Here is a 19,085-nt window from a genome sequence, read left to right on the forward strand (position 1 = left end):
ATAATATTTTCAAAGGGGTTGGGATCCGATGACTCCTAAGAATGAATCAGGAAAAAAGCACATGATCCCAACCCTTCAAACACAAAATCTAAAAGTTGAGATTTATGAGTATCTTGATAATATAAATTGCAAAGATATTTATCCCAAGGATTTCACGAGTCATTCTTAGGAGTCAAGGGATCTGGACCCTTTTTAAAGATATATAAAGAATAATGATAAATGCACATGGTCTTAATACACGGCTGACAGGGCAAGGGCACAAAATAGCACATCTTTTTCCTATGTATCTCAATGAAAACGATCTATGGTTTTGTACCTTTGCCATGTCAGCCGCCAACCAAGATCACATGCATTTATCTCAACTAATACAAATTATGTATATTTATAGGATCAGAATCAATGACTTATGAAAAAAAAACACATGATCCCAGTCATTTAAATTTAAAATCCAATGGTTGAGATTTATCCCAGAGTAAGTATCTCCGAGATGTCAGTTGCAAAGATATGTATAAATCGAACTTGGCTGTTTGACTTTGTATTTACACGACTGGAATCATGCATTTTCTCATTAATTATACTTCACGAGTCAACAGATCCCAACCCATATTTTATATTGTATATGTCCTACTTCTATGTTTAGATCAATTTGAAATAGATTAAAACAAATAAAATCTACAAATATCGATTTTCGGATCAGTCAAATCCAAAATATCATGTATTTTGTCGGATCAAGTCCAGAGCCTAAAATGACAGACCCAATGGGGTCTGGGTCTAATTTTTTCATCAGATTGGTACCATTTAGTAACAATCCGACAAGAACCGAGTCGTTGAAAGCCCTAATTTCCATAATATTCCCCATTAACAAAGTGTGGCCCTTAAGATATGGAATAATATCCTCCACCATGTCATGAACAGATCCTATAGACATACAATGACACTGTATTACTAATATTGGAGGGATATAATCAAGAGTTGACCCACAAATAGAACGGTCAAGATTGATTCATAAGTGGGCCATAAATATGCCACAACATGAATGGCAAACTCAAAATACACAATCATTATCAACTAAATATAGTAGAATTTAACGAAAGAAAACGAACTTAACTACCAACATAAGAATAGCACACTTGTTAGTTGTTCCCTCCCGACCATTTCTCATTGACTCGGACAAAATGTCTTTTCTCTCTCTCCATTTCTATTTTAAATGAAATTATGACCATAATTGCCCTTTAATCTCTACTTTTCCTAAATAATTGGACCTTCAATCACTTGTCCTTGATTTACTGGTTGAATTCTGCTTGTCTACCAATCAATCCATCCATTTTTTTTGTCCTTTAATGTACCTTCACTCATTGCAAGAGATGCCGAAGATCCGACACATTTAAATGGGTCTTCAATAAGCTTAATCAGAGTTCATTCTATCTCAATTTCCCAAAAGTATAGATAAGAGAAGTTTATGATTTCTCATTCAATTTGTATCTTCTAAGTTTTCTTCGATTCTCTCTACGTCCTAGTTTAGATTGGATTTTAATTTTTGGTTCGAGTTTCAGATACTCGCGAAAGGAAAAATGTCTTTCACTGGGACTCTGCAGAAGTGTAATGCATGTGATAAGACTGTTTATGTGGTTGATTTATTGTCTGCGGATGGAGTCACCTACCATAAGTCCTGCTTCAAATGCAGCCATTGTAAAGGAACTCTTGTGGTATGTAAATTATCCCCTTAGCTTCACATTTGAATGTAGAGAATGGATTATGATTCTAATGACCCTTCAACATTGATGACCTTATACTCATATCTTACTAATAACTCACAATTGGGATGGCTGAGTTGGTGTTGTGGTAGATGTCTTGAATCTAGTTGTGTGCATATGGCATGGGCATTATCTTTAAGGTAAAGGGGGTAAAAGAGAAAAATAATAAAATTGAAAGAGTATTATTGAAAAAGAGATAGAACAGGAAAAATAATATACAATTGGAGAGTATTATTAAAAGAGTCCAACTAGCCTTACTAAGGATCCTTAGTCTCACCTTGTGACATTCAAAAACATGATCCAATGCTTCATAGTTGTGGAGGATCAAATTCTATGAACTTTGAAAAAAAAATCCTAAAAAAATTATTTTTCATGGTTGAGTTTTAATTGAATCATGCTGGAGTACCATTAAAATTGACATTAATTCTCACCTTCTTGTTGTGGAGGTGCATACATAACCATTGATACTTTTCACTTATATCTCGATGAAACGCATCTATGGTTCTGTATATACAACCACGTCAACAATGTGAGAATTGATGTAAATTTTAGTGGTTACTTCAGCATTTTCCATTTTAAATTTAAGTTTTGGAGTTATGTAGAAGTTCGGTAGCTATCCATTTTCAAAACCTCAGATCAAGCTAAAAAGAAATTATTTTTTGATTTTTTTTATCTAAATTTTTCAATGAAACTTTTTTTTTTCTTTTGAGAAGTATAATAAAAAACAAAGAGGTCGAGATAGCCTCAAGAAGAGCAAAAAAAAAAACAACATCAGTGATTACATAAAAAATGCCATCTAAAAATAAAATCATCAAAAGTAGTCTCCGCAAACTCTATATTCTGCTTTAATCAAAAATTTAACAAACCCAAGATCTCCAAAAAACCTACATGAAAGCTTCTACTCTTATTATTGAACACACTATTGTTCCTCTTGTTCCAGACTCCCCAGAACATTAACTGAGGGAAGCATAGCCCAAAGAATCATTTTTTTGGTGTGGAAAGCGTTACTGGTCCACTCTACTAACAACGAGGAGAACTTATGAGGAGGGACCTAGTTAATACGGAAAAAATGAATGAAAATTGACCAAATATTATAAGAAAACGAACAATGGACTAAAATATGATCCACAGATTCCCAATCACTCAAGCAAAGGGGACAATAATTGAGCAAAACGACCCTTTCATTCGATGAAACTTAAAGGGTTGTGGTGTTGAATTCTTAATGTGGTAATCCATTTGAGCAAAATAACCCTTAGTAAAGCTTAAAATTTTTTTTTAAGTTAGTAAGGAGAAGAGGAAACAAAATATTTAGAGGCAATAAAGATAAAAGTTGTCCTCGAGATACATTCTTTTTTAGTATAATTATTGAGATTAAGGAGAGGAGATATATGTCATATTATATAGGGATTTTAATTTCTTTCTCAGTTGGTGAATTGCTCTCATCTCATCAGTGGATTTAACATAATCCGAACCATATAAATCTTGTTGTGTTTTGAGTTCATGCATTTATTTTTTATCGTCATTTTTTATTTTATATGGGGATTGACATTCACAGCTGATAAACGGCCTCTTAGAAGGGGTATAATTTAAAAATCAGAATGTCATGATAGTTTGACTCTTCAATGCATGTCGGGATGGTATGAAACAGATGAGCAACTACTCCTCCATGGATGGGGTCCTCTACTGCAAACCTCACTTTGAGCAACTCTTTAAGGAGAGTGGCAACTTCAGTAAGAATTTTCAAACATGTGAGTTTTCCTTTCTCTCTTTTTCAATAATTTACTTACTTATGTAGCCTTAGTTTATGGATATTGGTGGGCTAATATTGTTGCATTTGTGATGAAATTTAAGCTGGAAAGTCAGCTGAGAAGCTAAATGAGCTGGTACAGTTTTGTAACTCCATAAACTTGGCTATCTATATCTCTGTTACATTGTTTTATATTTTGTGTTTGATACTTGATTCTATGTTAATTTTTCCAGTCTAGGACTCCTAGCAAGCTCTCCTCTTTGTTCTCTGGGACCCAAGACAAATGCGCCACTTGTCACAAAACAGCTTATCCACTGGAGAAGGTTTGCAATGCCCGGCTTTTATCTATATTGATAAATGGGTCTCCCAATATTGAGATGGTCTTCAGTTGTGTTTTTCTCTATGACTGATGCCATAGTAGTAGTAGGAGTAGCAGATGCAGCACATATTGTAGGTAGAATGGCTAACCATTAGGGAGATTCATAAGCCTGAAATTGATCCAACCAAATGATCGTGTGAACATTAATGGACTTGATCTTTGACCCAGTTAAAGAAAAAAAAAACACTACTTCAACATAAAAATCGCAAAATTATCATCTATTTTTTTAATTTTTGTTGAATTTTAACAAATTTTTTAATGAAAATCCAAATTATAATAATAAATCATACCATATTTGTCTGATAGGTTACTGTGGAGGGAGAATCTTACCATAAGTCATGTTTCAAGTGTTCTCATGGGGGGTGTTGCCTTACACCTTCATCTTATGCTGCTTTGAATGGAATCCTCTATTGCAAGCACCATTTTGCACAATTGTTCAAGGAAAAAGGTAGTTACAATCATCTAATCAAGACTGCTTCAATTAAGCGAAATGTAGCACAAGTACCAGAACCTGAACATGCAGCTACACCAGAACCAGAAACGACACAGGAGCAATCATAAATGAGTGCCTTAATTCCTTGCCAATTTCTACATTCTTTCATTTTTTTTCCCCATGTTCTAACATATTTCTATGGAGGCAAACTGAGCTTTCTGAATTTGATTTCTTATCGTTCCATCCCAATTCCCACATCATAAGGGAATTCTTGTCTAACTGGGTATGCCCATTTTCCTTTAAAAGCAAATTCAAGGTGTTACTGTATTTTATTCATTTGAAATGCAAGGTAAACGAAAATTCAATTTATGATTCTCTGTCCCAATAAAAAAATAGGTTCTATTAGGGTCACCATTTTTCACAAAAATGTTCTTGCCAATATGGATGAAAAATAGTTTTGTTATCTGAAACATATCTAGTTTAACATCAAAGAATCTAGGATATAAAGTCATAACAAAATACTGGACATAACTGAGAGGTGGTGGGTCGATCTTTTATGGATTGATCATGAATACTGCATGTATTATTCACAACTGGATGATTACAATTTTTTTGCTAATTTCGATATAAAAAGCAGGGGTTAACAAACTCTACTTCTAACTTCACTGGAATCATTCCATAGAAGTTCTCAATCTCCATTATTAACAATTTCAAGAACACTACTACACCCGGCCTTCTTCCACATCCTTTTGTCATCTATCTTCTCTCTTGCAGTTAAAGCCTCTGTCCATTTCCCCACTGAGGCATAGATGTTTGATAGGAGCACATAAACTCCCGATGTGTTGGTTTTCAACTCGTCAACCTTCTCCATCATATTCTCTGCTAACATGATATCACTCCTAACTCTGCAACCTCCAAGAAGAGCTCCCCAAACAGCAATATCAGGCTCAAAAGGCATTTCCGTCACTACCAATTGTGCTTCTTCGAGTCGACCATTTCGGCCAAGCAAATCAATCAAGCAACCGTAATGTTTAAGCTTTGGATTGATCCCATATTCTTTTTTCATACAATAAAATATCTCCCGACCTTCTTCTACCAAACCTCCATGATTACAAGCAAACAAAACGCTAGTAAATGTGAAGTCATTTGGCTTCAATCGTCTTTTTTGTATAATTGAGAAAATTTTCATGGCATCTTGTATCCTTCCATGGATTGCTAATGATTTGATCATTACATTCCAACAAAAGATGTCTTTCTGACCAATTTTGATGAAAACTTTAAAGGCTCTGTCGACATCTCCACATTTGGCATACATTTCTATAAGAGCAGTCCCTACTATTACTCCCAATTGAAACCAATCTCTTATCAGAAAAAAATGTATCCATTTTCCAAACTCTAGAGCACCTAGATGGGCGCAAGCCGAAAGAGCAGAAACAAACGTAAACCCATCCAAATTTACACTTTCTGAGTGCATCCGGACAAATACATCCAAGGCTTCTTTATATTTCCCATGTTGCGTGTAATTTGAAATCATACAATTCCAAGAAACCACATTCCTTTTGGGCATTTTTTCAAAAATTCTTCTCGCAGTCTCAAAGTCCCCTGAACTAGCATAGGCTCCAACCATGGTAGTCCAAGACACAACGTTCTTCTCTGGCATCCGCTCAAACAAATCTCCAGCATTTTCCACATCCCCAACTCTAGCATAGCATGAAACCATTGAATTCCAAGAAACAACATCTCTTTCAGGCATCACTTCAAACAATCTTCTTGCACTCTCAACCTCGCCTAGATTCACATAGAAAGATATCATTCGATTCCATAATTCTATCGGTTTAAAATTCATACCGTCAAAAATCTTCCGGGCATCACTTAATTTCCTATTTCTCACAAAATCACAAAAACTATCTATCTTTATGTAGAAATTTAGAAGCGAATTTGCAACAGAAGAGACCCATTCGAATCCCACTTTAATAATCTGACAATGTACCTTTCTCCCATCTCTATGATTTCCGATTTCTCCAAACAAGTTCAAGAGATAGGGGTATGTGTAATTATTGGATTTGAGACCTCTTTGGGTCATTCTATCATACATATAAATGCCTTTCTCGTATGGACCATTGAAAGCATAACCTCTGATCATGGCATTCCAGAGAGATGTCTCTGGGTGAAACATTTGATCCATTTGGGAGAAGATGAGTTCAGAGTATTCCATCCCTCCAAACTCGGTACTTCGCCGAAGAAATTTAGATGAAATTTCAATATTTTGGTTTAGAGAAGTTGTGATCAGAATGGCATGTATTTGATTCAACTGTTTGAAACTGCATTGCTGCAAAAAATTTGAAATTTTGAATACTAAGAGAGAAGGCATAAATATGAAACAAACCAAAGAAAAGGAAAGACAAAGATAGCAGATTTACAACTGTGAAACCATAAATACCAAGCAATTTTGCATATAAAAAAAAAAAATACAAAGAAAGTGTCCTTTGTGCGTGGAAAAATATTAGCAAAAGGGCTAAATGGTTATATTAGAAATATCAGTTGGGTTCAAAACAGAGACCAAACGTGCCATTCTTTAGCAGAAAAAAAATATTAGTTATCAAAGGAGCAACTAATGCCATTGATTATACATGGTGCAATGTTAACGCTGATAAAGAATGAAGCATATTATTGATTGCCTTATTGAGGTACACTTCACTCATGTCTAAGTCATTGCATAGAAGGAAGGCCATAAAGCTATTGGAGACTCTAAACATCTAATTCGAAATAGCCAAGATATGATTATTGAATATTATATGGATTGCTTACCAACAAAAAATGTCTTAGCTTTCTGACCAATGATGATGAAAACGTTGAAAGCTCTATCAACATCTCTACAATTGATAAACATTAATTGTAAACAGTCCCTATTATTACAACTAATTGAAACCAATCTTTAATTTATTAGGAAATAAAATTAAGGTGTGTACCCATTTTCTAAACTCCAGAGCACCTAAGTAAACTGATGGGGGCAGAAACAAATAATAGTTTTAAACCAATCCATACTTTGAACTATAGAATCTACTCATTCCTTAGTTCAAATCGTCAATTGTACCCGATCAGCCTTCAGAAAGACTTTAGTGGTCTGATAGCAAATTAACCCAAGAATGGTTTTAGGTCACTGTGGTTGAAAAACAATATGAACAGTATCACAATTTTATTTAATGGCCGAATTAACGGATGATCATGATGATCCAAACCCAAATTCATGCATATTATGTGAAGGGAGCTTTGCAAGTTCAGAAAAAGAATAATTTATATCTGCACTTGTGTTCATTAATTGTTCTCAAACAAATGTAACAAAGTGGTAATAAGTTGTCTACAACAGCTCTTGGAATGAAACAGGTCACCCAACAAATAAGTATCACTGCTAATTACATGAATTATTAGAACAAACCAACACCATATTCCCTTGGTGTGGGATGGGAATCCATTTTCCCTCCCAGGCTAGAAAATCACTTAGGCAGAAAATTGAATTCCAAGGAAAATACAAAATCAAACACCTAAAATCACATTTTCCACGGAAATTCATTTTTCAACCATTTTCATGTGCAATTGAACAGATCCTTAAGTTCATTACATAAATTTTTTTCCCGGTCCAAGTAATGATGAATAGCTTTAAAATTTATTGCTAAAAAGAATTATTTTTATTGCTAGAGTTTGGAGTGCACTTGGGACTTTTCCCCTTATTTGATTACAAGGCAATCAAAATTTTGTTTTTTTCAGGTAAGCAAGAATTGAACCAACGACCTCAAAGTTCCTTTGCAATGTGTCAAACAAACTGGGCTATTGGTCAAAGTCCAACACTCGTAAATATAATTATTTTCAAAGCAATATCATCCATGCATTATTTCAAAGAAACTACAAAACAGAAACATAAAAGTTGTGCTTACAGGCAGAGCATAAAACTTTTCTCTAGAAATCAACATAAATCAATACTATGCTATTAAAACAGAGTGCAGACTTTGTCCATCACATCCTCGATAAATCGAAAATAAGCAAATCTCCAAGTGTTCTTGAATGCCAGAACACCAAACACACCCCAAAAGCCCACCACGACTCCGAGTGCCATGCTTATATAAAAGCTTTTCATTTCAATCCAATGGTCATCTTTACCTTCTTCTACTCCATCACCATCATTAGAATCTCGAGATGCTTCACCTCGTGTGCAGTTCACATTGAGTGGCGGTCCACAAAGTCCTTGGTTACCGGTATAGCTGGACTCGTTGAAGCTTTGGAGCTGAGTGCTCGATGGAATTTGACCTGACAAGTTATTGTTTGACAAGTTCAAGACGGCCAAAAAATTTAACTTAGCCATGCTTTGAGGAATTACTCCTGAAAGATTGTTTACTGAGAAATCAAGGGATTGCAGTGAACCCATGACACCAATCTTCTCAGGGATTTTTCCTGTCAAACAATTATCAGACAAGTTTAAGGATATCAATCCCAAAAGATTTGTTAGCTCTTCAGGAATCTCTCCAGACAAATTATTGCTTGAAAGGTCCACGCTAGCTACAAGTGTAAGAGTCTTGGTATATTCAAGCTCCATTCCTTTCATCACCAACAATATTTTCTCAACATATTCATTAACAGAAGTGCCATTATAATTTAGTGAAGTTAAGTTTGGCTTGGTGGCCATAGCACTGAGATTGCTGAAACATTGTGGTATGGATCCTGACAGATTGTTATGTGCAAGGTCCAATATTTGAAGAGAAATGAGATGACAGAGTTCTTGAGGAATACCACCATTAAACTTATTTGAACGAAGACCAAGAACTAACAGATTTGGTAAACCTTTACCCATCCATCTCGGTATGACTCCAGAGAATCCATTTTCGCTGAGGTCAATAATTAGCAAATTTGAGCAATTTTCAAAAGATGCACGAAATTCTCCCGAGAGATTATTGTTGTCCAAGTGCAATGAATTGAGCTCAAGTAGAGACCCCATGGAGCTTGGAATATTTCCTGTTAAATTGTTGGCCCCCAGATTTATGACGGAAAGATATGACCAATACATCCAGCAGTCAGGAATTTCACCCGATAGCTGATTTTCCGAGAGATCAAGAAATTGCAAACTATTTGTGTTGTTCCCTGAATTGCATAAGAAGTTAGAAATAGGTCCTGAGAATGAATTGTTAGAAAGATCCAGTTGTAGTATATTGGGAGAGACATGGGGTAGTGGGCCCTCAAAGTTGTTGGACTGCAAGAAAATCATACAAGCATAAGTATCATTAAACTTGAGAAACTTGGGCAACACCCCCTTGATATGGTTGTGGGAGAGGTTTAGAAAATAAAATTGGTTAGGCAAATTCCAAAACCAAGTGGGAATGGTATCTGAAATTCCAGAGTTAGATAAGTCTAGTTCATAAAGACCCTTCTGTGTACGAAGCCAAGCTGGAAATAATTGGGTAGATAATTGGACAGATCCCAAGTGTAGAAAATTGATTTGAAAAGGAGGAATCCAGTCTAAGCTCACATTTAAAATTAATGAGCTTGAATCCACTGCTAGTTGCCCTAATCTGGTGAGATTGGCAAAATGAATTTCAGACACAACACCCTCAAATGGATTACCAGAGAGGTCTAATATCTCTAGTTTTGAAAGGCTTCCAAGACTTTTGGGAATATGACCAGAAAATGAGTTGTGACGAAGAGACAGGTAGTCTAAATTTTTAAACTGGCCTAGTAGTTGATCAGGCAATGGACCTGAAAGTTGGTTGTCGGCCAAATCTAAATGCTCCAAACTACCTCCCATGCATCCAGATAAAAATCCAGATATCTCTCCTTTTAATTTGTTTCTGGACAAACTTAATCTCTGCAAATTGCAAAGATTTCGCAAGGTTGTTGGTATCCTTCCTTCAAGGTAACAAATGGATATGTCCAGACTCGTGATTGAAGTGATGTTACCGATAGTATCTGAGATTGTACCTTGGAGATCATTATCGCTGAGATCAATATATTCAAGACTTCTAAAGTTATTCAACCAGTTAAGATTGGTAGAGTTACAAAAGTTAGAAGAAAGATCAAGGGATCGGAGTTTCGTCAAGTTTTGAAGAGCTCCAGGAATTGGACCGTTAAAGCCTGTGTTCTGAAGTTTAAGGTAGACAAGATCAGTGAGACTAAACAACCAGTTAGGCATCCGATTATACCCAAAATAGTTTGATGAAAGATCAAGGACGGCAAGAGATGTAAAATTCACGTAAGGAAGAGTATGATGAAGAGGGCCATAGAGAGAACAAAATTTTAGGTGTAACACAGATAAAGAAGGGAGCATATTGATTACCTGCAACCAATGATCAGATGCCTGTCTGAGGTTTACATAATTCAAGTCAAGGTATCTTAGAGAAGATAGACGAGAAAGCCATTGAAGATTCTCAACATCTAATCTACCAGAAAATGAATCACAACTCAAATCAAGGTAACGCAAACTTGAGAGATTTCCAAGTTGATGAGGAATTGTGCCGCTGAAACCAGCTTGAGACAAGTTTAGATATCTCAGATTATCAAGGGATCCGAGGAACTTTGGAATGCGAATTCCACCAAAATCATTAAGGCTTAGGTCCAAGTAATTCAGATATTTCAACTCCAACAGAGAAGGACTTAACGTACCACCCAACGTTGATCCCTCGTAAACACCTTTCAGGTGTAGCCCAACAACACGATGGGTGGTGTTGTGGCAATGTACACCTTTCCATGTTTTACAACAATCTTCACCAGAAGACCAAGAGGAGAGCAGATTTGAAGGATCTTTGAGACCTTGTTTGAACCTCAACAGAGCTTGTCTCTCTCTTTGTGTGCCAAGCAAGTCTGGATTTGAAAATGAACCGAAACTGAACTTGATATTGGTGTTGGCAATGAAGAAAAGCCCAAGAAGAAGAAGAACTATGGATGTATCCATCATCATGAATAACTATTACTAATTAGAGAGATGAGAATGTCTCAATAAGATTAGTATTTCGTCCTATATATAGGCTAAAATGTTGATATATACAACTGTTGTATGTTTAGTCGGAAGTCCTTTCATAGTCTCAAAACATAAGAACCGTTGTTTGTATACTCGGAAGGACTTTCTTGGTCAAAAAAAAAAGGAAAACAGAATAACAGAATTTCCTGGGGATTAGTAAAAGTTTCCCATAGGTATTAATGCTAAATGCTTCTCTTTTGATAATATTCAGGGACATCACAAACTAGGACTTAAAATGGGTCAAAATTTATTAGAAATCTGAACCCAATTTTTAGCAAATTTGATTTTTTCAAGCATATCCGAATTAAAATATGGGTTGATGTCTTTTGACCCGAGTCGGATACAAACCCAATCATATATTTTCGTATATTGCATGTTATATTTTTTATTTTTTTTTTTAGTCTAAAATTTATCAACAAATAAGTATCAGGTGTAGTGGGCATAGTTTCTTCTCCAAAGGGGAGAACTCTTGAGTTCAAATCACATTTAAGCTACATTTTTTAATAAATTACTTTGCAATCATTTGAAATAATCTAACTCGAATCAATTAATTCGGTTGGATCGGATACGAAAATGTGTTTAATGAAAATTAAAAAAATCAGATATGGTTTGAATTAATCGGATCCAAATTCAGACCCGAATTAAAAATCCGGATATTGATATAACTAGGCACATATCTTGCCCGAACTTGACCCGTTTTAAGCCCTATCACAAACATTTTGAGTGGAGTAAATAGAACATTTTCCATTTGCTATGGTTCTTGTACATTTGAAAAATGTGATTTTCATATGTATGATCACACTTTATTACTGAATCATTCAATATATTGTCTTTAGAAATTGGATATGTCCCAGCACAACAATCATCTTTGATTAAGAGCTATTTGATTCTTTTAGTCACCTTCGAGTCATTACCAAATTATTATTTACTATGAACATTTTATGTTTTTTTGCATATACATACTTTGTCAAAGATATCTTCATTCTCTATATTAATTTCTCAACAACACCAAATAAGTCATCATTATGCCTTTTATACATATATATATATATATATAGAGGGTAGCTTTATTTTGAAAAAATCCTAGACAACATTCTAGACAAAGTATTTTGTCTTATGTGAGTTAAAAGTTTCGGAATGGGCTGATTTTTTGTGAGGATGATCTCATATGAGAAAATCATCCTCACAAAACATCAGCCAATTCTTAAATTTCTAAGCCTAGTTTATAAGTTGAAAAATCATAAATCATCAATTTTTTAACATTAGTTTGTAACCAATTTTTTAACAATTTCGAAATGGGGTAATTTTTTGTTAGGATGATCTATATAGTGAGCAGATCATCCTCACAAAAAATCAGCCTATTCTGAAACTTTTTGCCCATATAAAGCAAGACACATTGTCTAGAACATTGTTTAGAATGTTGTCTATTTTTATTTTTTTACATATATTTTTAAAACTAATTCTCTCTACTTACCCCTTTGAACTATTATTAGATTTACTTTTGTGGTAGCTCAAGAAGATCTAGTTATCTAAATTATTATAGAGAAATACTTTTCAAACATATTTATCAAAACAAAGCACTATACGTTTTATTTGCCATTTGATAAATATTTTATTTTACCAAAACGATAAAAATAGTAATTTTCATATTTTTACTATCGAAAATACATTTTTTGTCAGAAGACTCTTTTTAATATTGTATAAATTACAATCTGATCTTATGTCAAAAGGATCCTTCTAACAAAAAGAGTATTTTCGGTCGCAAAAATATGAAAATTAATGTTTTTACCATTTTGGTACAATAAAATATTTACCAAAACGATAAATTACCATTTTGGTGAATAAAATGTATAATGCATCTATTTAATAAATATTCGATATGTCACACATGTTTTGGTAAATTTGACATTATTATATCTACATTTTTTCTCAAATCGTATCGAACAAGTTAAGGGGAAACCCACTTTTTTCTTCAATCATAATTTGGAAGCAACTTAGCATAATATGGAAAGAATAATGATGAATGCACGCGGTCCTAATACACAGCCAACATGGCAAGGGCACAGAATTGCACATCTTTTTCCTGTGTATCCCGATGAAAATGATCTATGGTTATATGCCCTTACCACATCAGTCGCATACCCAATTGCTTGCATTCATCATGACGCATATGGAAAATGTCGGTTGATACACCCCCATCAACGTGACCATTGGGATGTTGGGGATTTCTGAGAAAAATATATGCCTTGAATAAAAAATGTATTAATCCCTTAATCATGGTTTTTAGGTTAGAAATATGGAAGTCTTTTATGTTAGACTCTTTGAATTTTTCTTTTACATGAGTATAAGACCCACCAAAAACTAGATAATTAAAGCTGACGCAACGCATTTGAGGACCCATCATTTGAAGGAACAATTGGAAGAAATTTAAGAAAAAAAATGGAAGGAAAATGCTGGAATGGTACAAATGGAGACACAAGGATGACAAAAATGATGTAGTGGCGTGCACATAACCGTTGATGCTTTTTACTCGTATCTCGTGGAAAAGCATGTATGGTAATGTGCACAACACCACGAGTTTTTGTCACCCTTGTGTCTCCCTTTGCGTCACCCCAGCACGACTCAAAATGGAATCACCAAAAGAAAAATACTTTTTTAACTTGTTTGATACAGTCAAATGGGACTAAAATTTCACCTTTTCACTATATGATATCTCACATTTTGGAAATTAGTTGCCAATAAAGAGGAGTCTTTCTAGGCTTTATTTTGATTCTTTTATCTTTTTCTTTTTTTATGATCATTACGAGTAAAGTGATATAAACGTAGTCATTGCGTGTTGAAGAAGATAATCATCTTAGACCCCTTTTTTTTTTCCATGGGTAATGTATAGGACCTGTAGATGCAGATTTTCAATCTACTTCGAGATCCTCCTCAAGAATTCCTAAGCTCGGTGGGTAGCCTGTAACTAAACCATTCCAATGATCAAGTTAGACTTTTTAATGCCGATCTAATAAAGTATTTTCTATTTGCTGCCTGGTATTTATAGAGTTCCTTACTTGTGGATTTCCTAGGATTCCCTCGGTGATTTTTTTCGAAGTAGTTGTTTTTTCGTTGCGGATTACAGATAATAAAATGAACAAGTAGAACTTTGGGAAAGCAAAGGTCGATTCATAGGGACAACGACCAATTCAAAACTTCTTTTGACTTAAAACCAATGCAGATTTTAAAAACCAATTTAAAACAGTGTTTGGAGAGAATATAGCTACGAAAAAGTGAAATTAAAGTAAGAAATGAAATACAAAGTAAAGGTTAGAGAAATTAAATCCACCATTGCAAGTTATCATAATATCTCGATGGTTCTAAGTTTATCTCAATCCATGCAACAAATCATTGCTCGTGGATCGGAAGGTAAATCTATAAATTTCAAATGTGATTCAAAAGTATGTGAATCCTTAAATAGGATGGGATTATTAGATTTTTGTCCCATGTTCATCACTGAGTATGATTAAGTTTGATCTCATCTAAGCATGAATCATCAAAGTTATAATACTAGATATATGGTCTGATAATTCCAATCTTAAAAGTCTTCACAAATACACAATTTAACAAAAGAAATATAACTGATTAGAAATAATGAAGGCAAACTAGCTTCAACTTCATTGACCTCTCTAATGGAGGGTCTAGCCGTTGATCATCGCAAGAAACAATAAATAAGAAAATAAAATAGAAATGAAAGATGAGAAAGATGAAAAGTCTTCTTCATTGATCTTGAATCTAAATAGTAGTTGGATCATCCTTCATTACAAAGCTTCAAATTAAAAACTTAAATTAAACGAAAACTAAAAGAAGAACAAAGAAGAAAGAGGAGAAGGGAGAGAGAGAGAGACTCCTTCTCCAAACCTTGGAGTTTCCCTTCATCTTCTCATCTCCCTAACAAACTAACAACACTTCTTATTTATAAAAAATTTCTAGGGTTTTCAGATCATATCTACTCCAGTTAATGTGAGACAGATTCATTAATGCAACGACCAAAAGGCTTAAAAGTTTCAACACAAATCTCGAGGCTTTTCTCACTAGGATCACCGTGGTGCACCACACCCTTGCCATGGCACGGTGACATGGAAGATTTTTGCTCCGAGTTTTGGGTGACTGATCCTCATTGGCTCAAGCATTGTATTGAAAATTATTCAATTTTCATTTATATCCGAATTTGACCTTTTTACCTACAATCAATAAAAATTCTTTTAGTTATCAATAACTTGAAAATTTTACATGATTTGTCTTTACTTGGGGAAAATAGCAATCAAGTGTGGGTAATCTCTGTGTAATTATAGACCCAAAAATGACTTTACAGGACTTGATCAGTTGTGCCTAATCCCTAATCTGTTAGTCTCAAAAGTGGCCACACCTAATCTGTCAATCACAGGAGTTGTTACACTTGATCTGTCAAGCTATAGAGTTGTTACACCCGATCTGTCAGTGCTAGAGTTTACCTAATCTGTCAATGCTAGAGTTGTAACACTTGATCTGTCGGGTCTCATAGGGCACACCCGACCTATGTATGTAGGGTACTTGCAAACGTCAATTTTAATGTAGCTCGATGCATTCATCACTCAACTCGTCGAGCCGGTTATGATTCTCCAAGATTGCCACGTGTCAATCGCTACAAGAAATACCCTCCATAGGACCCATCAACAATTGAATAATTAAAGTTGACTATTAAGGTTTATTTTTAGATTTCTTGATTCTTGGGATTTTCATGTATAATTCTCAAGAGTTTTGGTAGTAGATATATTTTTAAGTGATCCAACGGCCATCCCTCAAGAGTTATGAGCTTTAGGATTTGGGTACCAAAATGAGTCGACTCTATCTATAAGGATTCTCAGAGAGATTTTGACTATGACTAGATCATCTCAATGACTCATTAAAATTTTGAAAATCTCTATGAACTTCTAAAACTTGAATGAGTCAATAAAAAATCACTTTCCATTTTTTCGCTTGAAAATAATTTATTTTAAGATTTTATAAATGTTTGGAACATCTATATTTATTTTTTACTTTTTGGTTAAAAAGATAATAGATTTTATTATGAGTGAAATTGAAATCCCTACATGAGTAGATGAGTCCTCGGGACCTAGTTAGAAAGAAGGGTACGAGAAGCCAAGAGATGTGTATGGCTGTTAAGCGTTCTCCGTCATAGTCATTTTCAAAGAAATCTATTCTTAGAAAGAAATCTTCATACCTATATGCCCACTTCTTTGGCTCATGTGACTATCATCAAGTGAGAAATATATCCCTAGAATGAATTCCATGCTACCAACGTTTTCAAGCATTGTGCATGACATGAGGTACTTGATTGGACGTATAAAGCGTTAGTCTCACGTGTGTGGAATTTTTTAAATAAATAATACAATTAATTACTATTATAAATAGAAAATTTGAGTAGTCACTATATATATATATATATATATATCTTTTGACAAAATCCTAGACAAAGCATGTTGTCTTTTGTGGGCTAAAATTTTTAGAATAGACTGAATTTTTGTGAGAATAATCTCTATAATGAGAAAATCATCCTCACAAAAAATCAGTAAATTCTGAAAATTTTAACCCTAATTTATCGTGCATCATAAATTTTTCCCGTTAGTTAGTAACCACTTTTCATGGGGTTAGAAGTTTCAGAATTGGTTGAATTTTTTTGTGATGATGATCTACTCACTATAGAGATCATCCTCATAAAAAATCATTCCATTCCGAAACTTTTTAGTTATATAAGATAAAACTTTGTCAGAATATTGATTAGGATTTTGTCAAAAGAACGCTACCCATATATATATATATATATATATATATATATATATATATATAGGGAAATGTTCAGCACCCTAAGTTTTACCACACATTTTAACAAACGTTTTTTGTCCTACATGGGTTAAAAGTTTTGGAATGAGCTGATTTTGTGAGGATGATCTCTAGATAGAAATCATCCTCCCCAAAAATCACCCATTCCGAAATGTCCATGTTTACACGTTGAAAATCTGTTTTTGTAAGTCATTTGATGGGTTAGAAGTTTGGAATGAGCTGATTTTTGGTGAGGATGATCTCCTCACCATAGAGATCATCCTCACCAAAAATCAGCTCATTCTGAAACTTCTAACCCATGTAAGACAAAACGCGTTTGTTAAAGTGTGTGGTAAAACTAAATAAATAACTTATGAGCATTAGCCTTGGTCATGTTAGAGAATCAGTTAATGTATTGTATTATGGTATCAAAGCCATGGTCATGCAGAAACGGATTAACAGCAGGGGTGCTTGCCCTCAAAATAATTTTCAAAATTTATAGATTAATGAACTATTGTTACAGATATTAGCGGCGGATAAAAAAATATGTTACCCTTACAATGAGCCACTTTACTTGGATCCAACATCTCTTCATTAGGGGCAGCATTGTCACTTGGTACTGCTTTCTCTTGGCCTACTTATCCTTCTAAAGATCCTTCACCCAATGGACCATCACGTAATCCAAGAGATCAAACACTACAAATTAACACCCTTTTCATGTACTATCCTTGTTCATCAGACCCAAACTACTAATTACCTTGAGCTGATATGGTTGAAGAAATTGTAACTTCTTTGTTTTTCAAAAAACTCACTTAGGCTCCTTTATACATCTTTTTGTCCGGCCTTTAAAAAAAATTCTGATCTTTTAACCAAATTCCAATCACCAACACAAATTTTTTTTTTTTTTTATTGGATGATGCTCAACTCCAAAGTCTCCAACCAAGCCCAATTGAACATGGTCAGCCCATTAGTTTATGTTCCTCAAGCCTCAGCCCCTCTCTAGTGCACATCCAGCCTAAATCGATAATTGGCCCATCCGAGTTGTTCGTATCACTCCTACACAAAAGGACATATATTGCCTGTATCTCTCTCAGGAAGCAATCAAGAAGAAGAATTCTTTTAATCATTGGAATGGCATTGACATTGATATTCATTTCACGACAAGCATGATTCAATCATTGAAGTGAGGATTGTTCATAATGTAATCGATTGCAAGTTCTTTATTCACAGGACCATGCGATTGTGGGTGGGTGTTAGAGAATCAGTTAATGTATTGTATTATGATGTATGTAAAAGTACCAAATCATCATTAGCATTAGATCAAGTGGTTAAGGTAGTTTACTAGTTATGTAACCACCTTCTTTATTAACTAATAATCTCACCACCAGATATGATTGATCTTGGTGGGTTTTTAGTTTATCTCAATTCTTGTCAGATCAAAGGATATACACTTTAGTCAAGCCTTACACTGAGGTGTACATATGTTGAACATCTTGATTTTATTTGAAGGCATAAACCAAATTTAATGAGCCTTATCCTAAGATGCAAACCTCAATCAAAACATTGATCCTCACAATAAATCAATTCATCCTGAGAAGCCTGTCTTGAAATTCATGTTGGTGATGATGATCAACTTGGCGAGAGCCGAATAAGGGCAAGAAGAGGCAGCAGCTCCCCCCCCCACCCACATAATTTTTTTTATTTTTTGTTATATAGATACCCCTAAGCATTTGGGTGAATACTTGAGATACCTGTGTTTTCAATTCGATCACAGCCCTTTCCCCCTATGTTTCGGTGAATATTTGAGATACCCTTGTATTTTCAAACATGCCCCCTTTGACCGATAAAATTGATGACAGCCCTTTTGACCATTTTGTGCATATTTGAGATGATGGCCTTGCTTGGTACACTACGAATCATTTGTATTGGCA

General features: G+C 34.6%; 3 protein-coding genes across 5 annotated transcripts; 1 reads left to right on the forward strand and 2 right to left on the reverse strand.

Moving 5' to 3' along the window:
* Nucleotides 1-1,291: 1,291 nt before the first annotated feature.
* On the forward strand, nucleotides 1,292-4,685 carry LOC147389731 (LIM domain-containing protein WLIM2b-like). 2 transcript variants are annotated; one of them, XM_086419606.1, is made up of 6 exons: nucleotides 1,292-1,440; nucleotides 1,554-1,706; nucleotides 3,403-3,502; nucleotides 3,606-3,637; nucleotides 3,735-3,824; nucleotides 4,187-4,685. In XM_086419606.1, the coding sequence occupies exons 2-6, from the start codon at nucleotides 1,572-1,574 to the stop codon at nucleotides 4,439-4,441; spliced, it is 612 nt and encodes a 203-aa protein (XP_086275732.1). In that variant the 5' UTR covers nucleotides 1,292-1,440; nucleotides 1,554-1,571; the 3' UTR covers nucleotides 4,442-4,685. The 2 variants fall into 2 exon arrangements, with proteins under 2 accessions (XP_086275732.1, XP_086275731.1); XM_086419605.1 differs by having other exon boundaries at nucleotides 1,328-1,706.
* Nucleotides 4,686-4,865: 180 nt separating this feature from the next.
* Nucleotides 4,866-7,082, reverse strand: LOC147389732 (pentatricopeptide repeat-containing protein At3g29230-like). Its single transcript, XM_086419310.1, has one exon. The coding sequence runs from the start codon at nucleotides 6,682-6,684 to the stop codon at nucleotides 5,002-5,004; it is 1,683 nt and encodes a 560-aa protein (XP_086275436.1). The 5' UTR covers nucleotides 6,685-7,082; the 3' UTR covers nucleotides 4,866-5,001.
* Nucleotides 6,511-11,319, reverse strand: LOC147389733 (receptor-like protein EIX2). Of its 2 annotated transcripts, XM_086419307.1 has the most exons (3): nucleotides 10,633-11,319; nucleotides 7,122-9,552; nucleotides 6,511-6,642 (listed from the first exon to the last, which is right to left on the reverse strand). In XM_086419307.1, the coding sequence occupies exons 1-2, from the start codon at nucleotides 11,251-11,253 to the stop codon at nucleotides 8,299-8,301; spliced, it is 1,875 nt and encodes a 624-aa protein (XP_086275433.1). In that variant the 5' UTR covers nucleotides 11,254-11,319; the 3' UTR covers nucleotides 6,511-6,642; nucleotides 7,122-8,298. The 2 variants fall into 2 exon arrangements, with proteins under 2 accessions (XP_086275433.1, XP_086275432.1); XM_086419306.1 differs by having other exon boundaries at nucleotides 7,122-11,319.
* Between the last annotated feature and the right edge of the window lie 7,766 nt (nucleotides 11,320-19,085).

Source organism: Akebia trifoliata, chromosome 12, assembly GCF_017979445.1.
Source record: "Akebia trifoliata isolate Shusen 1 chromosome 12, ASM1797944v1, whole genome shotgun sequence".
Classification (NCBI taxonomy): domain Eukaryota; kingdom Viridiplantae; phylum Streptophyta; class Magnoliopsida; order Ranunculales; family Lardizabalaceae; genus Akebia; species Akebia trifoliata.

Bases quoted from the DNA above. Each gene is read 5' to 3' on its own strand.
- LOC147389731 (XM_086419606.1), top strand. From the start codon at position 1,572: ATGTCTTTCACTGGGACTCTGCAGAAGTGTAATGCATGTGATAAGACT. The intron at 1,707-3,402 runs GTATGTAAATTA...GGTATGAAACAG, and splicing joins ATTGTAAAGGAACTCTTGTG to ATGAGCAACTACTCCTCCAT. The intron at 3,825-4,186 runs GTTTGCAATGCC...TTTGTCTGATAG, and splicing joins CAGCTTATCCACTGGAGAAG to GTTACTGTGGAGGGAGAATC.
- LOC147389732 (XM_086419310.1), bottom strand. From the start codon at position 6,684: ATGCCTTCTCTCTTAGTATTCAAAATTTCAAATTTTTTGCAGCAATGC.
- LOC147389733 (XM_086419306.1), bottom strand. From the start codon at position 11,253: ATGATGATGGATACATCCATAGTTCTTCTTCTTCTTGGGCTTTTCTTC.